Source organism: Nematostella vectensis, chromosome 6 (assembly GCF_932526225.1).
Source record: "Nematostella vectensis chromosome 6, jaNemVect1.1, whole genome shotgun sequence".
NCBI lineage: Eukaryota > Metazoa > Cnidaria > Anthozoa > Actiniaria > Edwardsiidae > Nematostella > Nematostella vectensis.
The window spans coordinates 10,599,221-10,609,342 of NC_064039.1; the positions used below are offsets into that span (position 1 = coordinate 10,599,221).

At 46.2% G+C, this 10,122-nt stretch overlaps 1 protein-coding gene across 1 annotated transcript; it reads right to left on the reverse strand.

The window, feature by feature from the left end:
- Positions 1–179: 179 nt before the first annotated feature.
- Positions 180–9,496, reverse strand: LOC5519919 (tripartite motif-containing protein 2). The gene is made up of 11 exons (XM_048729571.1): positions 9,256–9,496; positions 7,582–7,833; positions 5,082–5,166; positions 4,523–4,689; positions 4,045–4,210; positions 3,689–3,771; positions 3,303–3,595; positions 2,510–2,688; positions 1,726–1,887; positions 1,430–1,570; positions 180–1,352 (listed from the first exon to the last, which is right to left on the reverse strand). Exons 1-11 carry the CDS (start codon positions 9,390–9,392, stop codon positions 771–773), a joined length of 2,247 nt encoding a protein of 748 aa, XP_048585528.1. The 5' UTR covers positions 9,393–9,496; the 3' UTR covers positions 180–770.
- Positions 9,497–10,122: the final 626 nt, after the last annotated feature.

Sequence of the window (10,122 nt, forward strand, 5' to 3'; positions counted from 1 at the left end):
TATTTACAAGCATTGTAACTACCAGCAGAAAGTGACAATGGCGGTGGGGATTTAAAGGGGGGATTTAACAGGGTCCCACCGTTACACTAATTTTCAGATGTAAAAATGGCCGAATGAGATGGGTATAAAGTAAACACACAGGTCATCAATTTAACATTATTAAAACAAAACAGGTCTTATACATTTTAGAGGAATACTTTATTTGACGAATCCATGTTTTATCAACTCTTTTGTTATAATTAACTACAACATTTTTAATACTTTATACGATTACGTATAATTATTTAGTTTTTAAGTTTATATCATATATAGTGTCCGAAATCTAGGTTAGCAATGCAATGCAAATATGGGGGTGCAAACAATTTTGGCTATCACGGTGTTGGTTCCTATTTCAGGGAAAATCTCTTGCTTACTTTTGCCTTACTTGTGCCTTTGACTATTCCCCTATTTGTAAATTCGATATATTCTCATCTTCATAAATCACATCACATCGCATCTCATTTTCCTCCTCTGTTCCGTAATCATTCATCATCATCATTACATCGCATTTTTTGCATCATCATTCACTATTATTATCATCATTATTTTCATCTTCAATTTCTTCGTCGCCCCTATCACATTGTAAAGATCAACAACATCATTCATCATGAACATCTCTTTGTCATCGCCACTGTCATCATCGTCGGAATCATCATCAGCAGCATCACTATAATCACAACATCATCATCATAACACTCATCTTCCTCATTGCCAGTATCATCATCGCTGGCTCAAAAGAGCATAACTTTATGGAGCCCGCGGTCAGCCACGACGACGTTGCCGTTATCAGATATGGCCACACCCGTCGGCTTACCGAAGTAGCTGGCGTTCTTCACGGAGTCAGGATCCTGACTGATCCTCTTGATGAACTCGCCATCAGAGTTAAACACTTGTACGTTGAGATTCTTTAGATCTGCCACCACGATGTGCCCCTCTGCATCGGTTGCGACCCCAGCGGGACAGGAGAACTGGCCATTGTTGGATCCCTTCTCGCCAAACTTGGACAGAAAGTTGCCGGCACCGTCGAATACCTGGACGCGGAAGTTTCCGGCATCGGATACAAGGATCTCCCCCTTCGAGGACACGGATATGTGACGGGGGCAGTTGAACTTGCCTTGAGAGTCGCCATAGCTGCCGAAGGTAAAGAGGAAGTTTCCCTCCGAGTCGAATACTTGAATACGGTGGTTGTCTCGGTCCGCGACTAAAACCCGGTTTTCCCCGTCCACAGCAGCCCCGCATGGACCCTTCATCTGACCTAGGCCGGTACCTTTGCCACCGAACTTACGGATGAATTCTCCTTCGTGTGTGAAAGCCTGTGGAATCGAAACGAGAATTAGCGTAAGTGCTGCTGGTATTGGCAAAAGCTTGCGAATGTGATCACGTGATTTACCTGGATTCTATTATTGCCATGATCAGCCACGAAGATGTTGCCGCTTTTATCCACAGCGACCCCAGCTGGATACCAGATCTCCCCGTCCCCCTTGCCACGAATCCCGAATTGGCGCATCATCTTACCGTCACTGTCATATATCTGGTGATTCAATCAAATTCTGGCGATCAATCGTACTCTCAATAAACAAAATGTCATATGTTCTTGTTGTCAAATGTGCGCTTTTTCATCAAACAGGTGTATATGTCCAGTATAGACCATGGTCGCTAATGTCGAGGTAAACCCGTATTCTGCACCTGTATGCGGTGGTTATGATGGTCCGTTACCACGAGCTGTCCATAAGGGTCAGTCGCCACGCCCCACGGCTCAAAGTGCTCGTCTATTGGTTGACCAGGGTCGGTGGGGATAAGCGACATCACGGGCGCGCTAAGCTTGTCGCAGTCGATACCTGCCGTAACCTAATGAAAGTAAGAAGAACTTGCTCGACTGAAACAGCTAGCACTAGATGTGCTAAAACATCAATAAATGACTCCTGTATGATTTTAATGCTCGAAAGCTGTTAAAAAAGCCCAGTTAGGTTCCTTGTATTGCTGACCTGAAAGTTGAATGGGCTCCCTGTGTCACTAACCTGTAAGTCGAAAGGGCTCCCTGTGTTACTAGACGAAGTAGTATGATAACAGGGAATGGGCTCCCTGTGCTACTAGCCTGTAAGTTGAATGGGCTCCCTGTGTTACTAGACGAAGTAGTATGATAACAGGGAATGGGCTCCCTGTGCTACTAACCTGTAAGTTGAATGGGCTTCCTGTGTTACCAACCTGTAGGTCGAATGGGCTCCCTGTGCTACTAACCTGTAAGTTGAATGGGCTTCCTGTGTTACTAAACTGTAAGTCGAATGGGCTCTCTGTGTTACTAACCTGTTAGTCAGATGGGCTCCCTGTGTGACACTTACTGTAAGTAGAATGGGCTCCCTGTGTTACCAGCCTGTAAGTCGAATGGGCTCCCTGTGTTACCAACCTGTAAGTCGAATGGGCTCCCTGTGTTACCAACCTGTAAGTCGAATGGGCTCCCTGTGTTACCAACCTGTAAGTCGAATGGGCTGTCTTTGATCTGTCTCTCTCGTATCATGACCATCAGCTCGTGGTCGCCTTTCATGCTCGGTGTGTACGTCACTGTGTACGTGCTGTCCTCGTTCTTGGTCACGTGACCTGTCAGCTGGAATCCGTTAGGGCATCGTATCTTGGCGGACACGCGCGCATCGCCTGCAAGCATAGGTCAGTTCAGCGGCATGCATATATAAAATTTCACGTTCCAATTCGAAATGATTCATTTGTTACATCATATTTCTTTGAGTGCTTTATTGTATGCCATTAAAGAATCAAACGAAAGCTATCATGATAGTTAATAGCCTGTTTCCAGACGTTACTCGGTGTGAACTTAAGCAAACACGTTTCTGGACAACAGACGGCAACTGGAAGTTTCACGTTTTTCTTCTTTGTAATGTTTTTGCTCCACTTCAATAAAAAAAATACTTTCTATTCTACCACTGTCTCAGTCTTACATTTGAAACCTTTGCGATAGCGGTAAACACAAAAACTATCTACTTCCGGTTGCCGTCCGTCCTCCAGAAACGTGTTTGCTTAAGTTCCCTATCGCTTGAAAACCCTCTCAGTTCGGGGATTGTGCGCCATCTTGTATTTATAGCCGCGCGGCTAGATAGTCAATAGCTAATAGAAATTCGGAATCGAAACAATCGCGAATCACTTCATGATGTTGATATTCACGCTATACGGGCAACACTATAGAAATAATGCTGTAAAAGTTCTGTTCGCCAAGGATTTATGATCGCGTGTTTTATGATCGTTGCCGTGGTTACCTTTCTGACAGGGCTCCCCATCCCGATCCAACGCAATGACCTTGAATGAAGCCTCCTGTCCGACTTTGGCCCTGGTCAGTCCGAATCCTTGTGCGTGTGAGAGAAGAGGGAAGGCGGAGCTTGTGGACACATTTCCCAGACAGCTGATCATAAGTGACAACTGCTGGTCATTGGACGAAAAATCAACGACCTCGTTCTCTTCCGGTTCCGTTTGGGAGTCGTGCTCGTTCAAATGGGTAAGTCTGCTGACCATCTGTGGCTTCACGAGCATAACCTCAGCCTCGTTTCCATACCTTGTAAAGTAGTTAATGGGCTGAGTTAAATAATAGTAGCTTTGGTATGAGCCAAGGGCGTTTTCGCATGGCAGGCATGCTTGTGTATCTCACCTGAGCACGTTCTCAGTGAAGTCACTGCTGCTCAGCAAGTTGCTGAGATCAAGCTCCAGAATCTCCTGCTGCGCTGTCAGAACCTGCGAGAAAGAGAGGAACGGTCTTGGACATTATAGTCAGGGATCCGAAGCTCATGGCTGTAGTATAACTTTGTGTATCTTTTCTTCTCCTTTCGTTGTCATAAAGCTTCACTTTGTTAACAAGTGACAAACTCGTGTCATATCTCGTCTCGAGGTGGTCGTGTCTTGTGTACCCTCCTGAGCTTAAGTTTTACAGACTTACCTCATTAGCTAATGGCGTACCTCGTGCCAATATCTCTTATTTAAGAGGTTATTGTGCTTGCCACAGCGTACCTTTTCCTTGTCATGGTACATGTTTTCCAGTGTTTGTGTGAGATCTTCGGCCTGCTCTTCAAGTTGTCGGATATGGTTTTGTATGGTAGCCCGAATGTTGTCCTTTACTGTCTGGACCCGGTCCTGTAGGTTGCGCCGAACTTCTTTCACTTCCTCCACGGCGCATCTGAAAGGAAGGGCGAGAGGTCAGTGCGTAGGGAGGGCTAGCGCAGGAAGTGCGATATTAAGGTACTCAGGAGTGGTGGCGTGGGGGCGTGCGTATCCCCTCTTGAAAAATCGCCTGCTTTTACAAACTTTTTCATGATTGGTGTGGCTGCGCATCCAATAAGACAACATCTCCTGACTTGTTGTCCCTTTTAGGGAGCATCTCGTTCCCATTTGCCCCGTTTTCTTTTTTAACACTATCTTTTATCACTCACGCCTCCCCCCCCCCCCCCCAGTCTGTCTTCGATCTATCAGTCACCCTTCCAGTGCTTACCTGAGGATAGGAATCTTTCTCTTGCACGTGTCCAACATGTGTGTAACCGAGGATCTGTACTTCTTCACCGCTTCCTTCAGATCCACGTACACGTGGTCACGGTGCTCGTAGATGGCGCAGTCACGACAGATGGCCTGGTCACATGTCTCGCAAAAATACTTTAACACCTAGGAAAACGATATTGTTTATTTCATGTTTATTTTTGTGTTAAAAACGACGACGCGAGTGTGAAAGTAGTTTAAGAAGACAATACGAAAGGGCGATTAGTTGAAATTAGTGCAGTGTGTAAGCATGACAACGGCAAGGAGAATGGTGTAAAGAAGCCTTGTAACAAAATATAAGATGAATTGTTAGAAAAAAAGAGTGTTTGTGAATTAAACAGCACATCTAAACAAATCAGGGCCATCTGCTAGATGACAAGGGAAACTATTGGATGAAATAAAAAATGATGAAATGAAGAAAAGAAAAAAATAACGAGAGACAATAATATTGTGAAAAAAGAGAATGTGCAAAGAGAATGTCAAAGCAACAGCAAGGACCAAAGGTACAACTCCCTAACCTCTCGCGGGTGCATTCCACAGAACGACGGGCATTGAATGGAATCTTTAACTTCGTTTTCCTGGATCTCCTCAAGCGTCAAAATTCTAAAGATGAAAATTAACTTGGTCAATATAGTCACAACTTCCACTACTGGGAGATATATTTGGTACCCACATTCCAGTCTGTGAGCCAGTTTTGTTTGAAATGACAACACAAAGCGATAGATTGGGATTGTCGTCCGTTAAAATAGCATATTCGACAGGTAAAAAGTCTACAGCGCTGGAATCTGGGAAATGGTTTTCGATTGCCTCACACCCATTCCTAGGGATACAGTTTCAGCTTACCCTAACCCCACTCCCAAGATTACAGTTTCAGCTCAGCTTACCCCCCTTTCCCAAGGGTACAGTCTCTTCTTACCCTACCCCCTCTCCCGGGGGTACAGTCTCTTCTTACCCTAACCTTTCTCCCAAGATTACAGTTTTAGCTGAGTCTACCCCCTCTCCCAGGGGGTACGGATTCAGCTAAGTCTACCCCCTCTCCCAGGGGTACGGATTCAGCTAATTCTACCCCCTCTCCCAGGGGTACGGATTCAGCTAAGTCTACACCCTCTCCCAGGGGTACGGATTCAGCTAAGCATACCCCCTTTCCTAGGGGTACGGATTCAGCTAAGTCTACCCCGTCTCCCAGGGGTACGGATTCAGCTAAGTCTACCCCCTCTCCTAGGGGTACGGATTCAGCTAAGTCTACCCCCTCTCCCAGGGGTACGGATTCAGCTAAGTCTACCCCCTCTCCTAGGGGTACGGATTCAGCTAAGTCTACCCCCTCTCCTAAGGGTACCGATTCAGCTAAGTCTACCCCCTCTCCCAGGGGTACGGATTCAGCCAAGTCTACCCCCTCTCCTAGGGGTACGGATTCAGCCAAGTCTACCCCCTCTCCTAGGGGTACGGATTCAGCTAAGTCTTCCCCCTCTCCCAGGGGTACGGATTCAGCTAAGCCTACCCCCTTTCCCAGGGGTACGGATTCAGCTAAGTCTACCCCCTCTCCCAGGGGTACAGATTCAGCTAAGTCTACCCCTCTCCCAGGGGTACGGATTCAGCTAAGTCTACCCCCTCTCCTAGGGGTACGGATTCAGCTAAGTCAACCCCCTCTCCTAGGGGTACGGATTCAGCTAAGTCTACCCCCTCTCCCAGGGGTACGGATTCAGCTAAGTCTACCCCCTCTCCTAGGGGTACGGATTCAGCTAAGTTTACCCCCTCTCCCAGGGGTACGGATTCAGCTAAGTCTACCCCCTCTCCTAGGGGTACGGATTCAGCTAAGTCTACCCCCTCTCCCTGGGGTACGGATTCAGCTAAGCCTACCCCCTCTCCCAGGGGTACGGGTTCAGCTAAGTCTACCCCCTCTCCCAGGGGTACGGATTCAGCTAAGCCTACCCCCTCTCCCAGGGGTACGGATTCAGCTAAGTCTACCCCATCTCGCAGTGGTACGGATTCAGCTTACCCTAACCCCCTCTCCCAGGGGTACGGATTCAGCTAAGCCTACCCCCTCTCCCAGGGGTGCGGATTCAGCTAAGTCTACCCCCTCTCCTAGGGGTACGGATTCAGCTAAGCCTACCCCCTCTCCCAGGGGTACGGATTCAGCTAAGTCTACCCCCTCTCCCAGGGGTACGGATTCAGCTAAGCCTACCCCCTCTCCCAGGGGTACGGATTCAGCTAAGCCTACCCCCTCTCCCAGTGGTACGGATTTAGCTTACCCTAACCCCCTCTCCCAGGGGTACGGATTCAGCTAAGTCTACCCCCTCTCCCAGGGGTACGGATTCAGCCAAGTCTACCCCCTCTCCTAGGGGTACGGATTCAGCTAAGCCTACCCCCTCTCCCAGGGGTACGGATTCAGCTAAGCCTACCCCCTCTCCCAGGGGTACGGATTCAGCTAAGTCTACCCCCTCTCTTAGGGGTACGGATTCAGCTAAGTCTACCCCCTCTCCCAGGGGTACGGATTCAGCTTACCCTAACCCCCTCTCCCAGGGGTACGGATTCAGCTTACCCTAACCCCCTCTCCCAGGGGTACGGATTCAGCTAAGCCTACCCCCTCTCCCAGGGGTACGGATTCAGCTAAGCCTACCCCCTCTCCCAGGGGTACGGATTCAGTTAAACCTACCCCCTCTCCCAGGGGTACGGATTCAGCTAAGCCTACCCCCTCTCCCAGGGGTACGGATTCAGCTAAGCCTACCCCCTCTCCCAGGGGTACGGATTCAGTTAAACCTACCCCCTCTCCCAGGGGTACGGATTCAGCTAAGCCTACCCCCTCTCCTAGGGCTACGGATTCAGCTAAGCCTACCCCTTCTCCCAGGGCTACGGATTCAGCTAAGCCTACCCCCTCTCCTAGGGCTACGGATTCAGCTAAGCCTACCCCTTCTCCCAGGGGTACGGATTCAGCTTACCCTAACCCCACTCTCCCAGGGGTACGGATTCAGCTTACCCTAACCCTCTCTCCCAGGGGTGTCCATATGATATCACACACACCTGTGGTCCTTGGTCTGTCGAATCCTTTGATGAGCCTCCACACAGTTCGTACAGAGGTTCTCCACGCAGTCGAGGCACCGGGCAGAGGCCTGGGCGCTATCCTCGCAGTTCGTGCACTTTGTTGGGTTCTGCACGGCCAGCACTGTGAGCATGTTGTTGATGAAGAAATTGACCGGGAACGCTTCTATGCCTTTGGCAGGGACTGGGACAGAGCATTGGCATGTGGGGCAGACAAGCACGCGCTCTTGGGACCTGGGGAAAGAGTAACAGTGCTGAATAACGTATGCGCATGCGCGTGTTCTGGCGAAAACAAACACAATCGTAGTGTTGAATCGTTCGAGTAAAGGTACGAAAGGCTGACCTCGGTCGCTGTTTTGACTTACTGTACAGCATTAAAACCATACTGTACAAAAGATGACAGATTTGTTTGATAATGAGGGAGTCATAGAAAATTTTAGGTTTAGGTTTGGTCTAGTTTTCTTAGTATTCGCCAAAATGTGACAGTTCGCCGGTAAAACGCCGCCATTTTCAAAACAAAAAGGCTGGTTTAACCGCGCGGTACTGGAACTAGTCTTGCTTTTTTCAGCACTGGCGGCAAGAGTGGGATGGGCTAGTCAAAAATCAAGGCGTGTTAAAGAAGCACCTAACTTTTCCTACAAACTATGATTGAAAATGAAAAACATCAACATGGAAACATGTTTCTGTTGACATCTGTTGACATTGTTGAGGCAAGATTTTATTCCGGTATCGGGGCTGTGGACACATACAATGCATTATCGGTAATTTGAGGCGGTCGCGCTATATGCTATTGTCCCAAAGCGACAACAAAATACATTTTATATTGAAATTATTTCCCTCTTGAAGCGTGCGAGCCATTGACACACAATCAGTATGCCAGTCAACCTGTGCTCTTGGTCCCTGACGATGCTGATAAGCGCAATTATTATAAGTGGCAATAAACAATAATAACGGTGATATAGAGATGGACCAGGTCTAGGTTAATCTTTGCTTAGTCTTGAGATCAAAAATCTATGGTCTATTTATTTTTGCTTTAAATCTATACGGACGAAAGACCACGCCCTGAAATTTGGTGTTTATTTCATCAACAGGTGGGTACCCTGAAAGTCATGTTTATGACTTAATTTATGATAAAGATAAACATTTGTTGAACAGCTAACACGAATAAAGTAGAACCACCATTCTGTTTTCACTGGTAGAATATTCATCCTCGCAACAGGCGGTGGAAGTGTAAAATTACAAAATCTGTCGAGGACGAAACAGGCAAAAACTAAGGATAGTTCTCTTATGTTCTTCTAAGTTCTCTTTATGTGGCAATTCTCTCTCGTGCTAGCAATACAGATAAAAAAACTACTTTTACAAGAAACCTGGAAAATTTTCCTAGTACTGTTTTGAACCTCCAATGACTTGAAATATCTGTAGCAAATTTCCCTATAAACATAAAGTCTATCTCCTGACGATTAACGTAGCGTAGTGGCTATGAGCTTTGTTCCGACTTGTAATACAATCTTATAGAACTCAAATGATGCGAAATATTAGTCTAGTTTATACGCTATTTCATCACGCAATGTTACCGGATTTTCTTTAAAAAAATAGAACCATATCAACCGTGATTTTTATATGACACAAATTGAGTTACTACCAAGATGCTCGTACCTGATACTCTTGTCCAAACAATTTTGGCAAAAGGAGTGCAGACATGGTAGCACTTTAGGATTGTTGTAGGTCTCCTGGCAAATACCACACACTAGGCGATAATGGTCTTGGATTCGATTCACCAAGACAGCACTCATCTCGCCTGAATCCCCCTCTATATTTTACAGCCGCTTTCTACATCCTTTCACGGCAAGGAATATTTCTCTGGCGACACAATCTTTACGCTAGAGTGGGTTCAACGGAATGGTGTTCACAGGTGTTTTGTACGGTTTATGGTTTTGAGACTGGTGTGTAAGGGATGTTGGATCAATGAACCGTTGGGGTACGCTATATGCAGAAAATGTTCACAAATATTTCCTAATTGCTCGAATATAATGGCCTCGCTCGAATAAGCGCCTACCTCATATAAGCAACTCGCCCCCCTCGAATAAGCGCTTCGCCTAAACGTGCTGCATATTTTATACAGAATTAGATGTTACGAGGGAAGCAACGAAACAGACTGTCTAACAGCCACATTATAAATAAAATCTTGTTTTGTTATTATGGTTCTGGAAGGCTTTGAACTCTTTTTATCCAGTAATAAAACAGATTACCGAATGAAGGCTGTAAAAATTAAATGCCATTTTTTTTATTCGTTTTTATGATAACGATTGTTAATATGAGTTAAAGTAGCACTTTCTTACAGCTTGCCTAGTTTTTTTTTACAAAAACATACACTTACAAAATTAAACAGGAAATAGATGTGATATGATGAAGGCACAAATTTTGTTTACCTTCAAATTTAGTATAATCTAATTCTAGTTTTTCGCACAAGTAATATCAAATCGTAAATTTTACATTTACGCAACTAAGGCAAATAGCGGCACA

Bases quoted from the DNA above. Each gene is read 5' to 3' on its own strand.
- LOC5519919 (XM_048729571.1), bottom strand. From the start codon at position 9,392: ATGAGTGCTGTCTTGGTGAATCGAATCCAAGACCATTATCGCCTAGTG. The intron at 2,689-3,302 runs GTAACCACGGCA...CTATGCTTGCAG, and splicing joins TGGGGAGCCCTGTCAGAAAG to GCGATGCGCGCGTGTCCGCC. The intron at 1,353-1,429 runs GTAAATCACGTG...TCGATTCCACAG, and splicing joins ATGGCAATAATAGAATCCAG to GCTTTCACACACGAAGGAGA.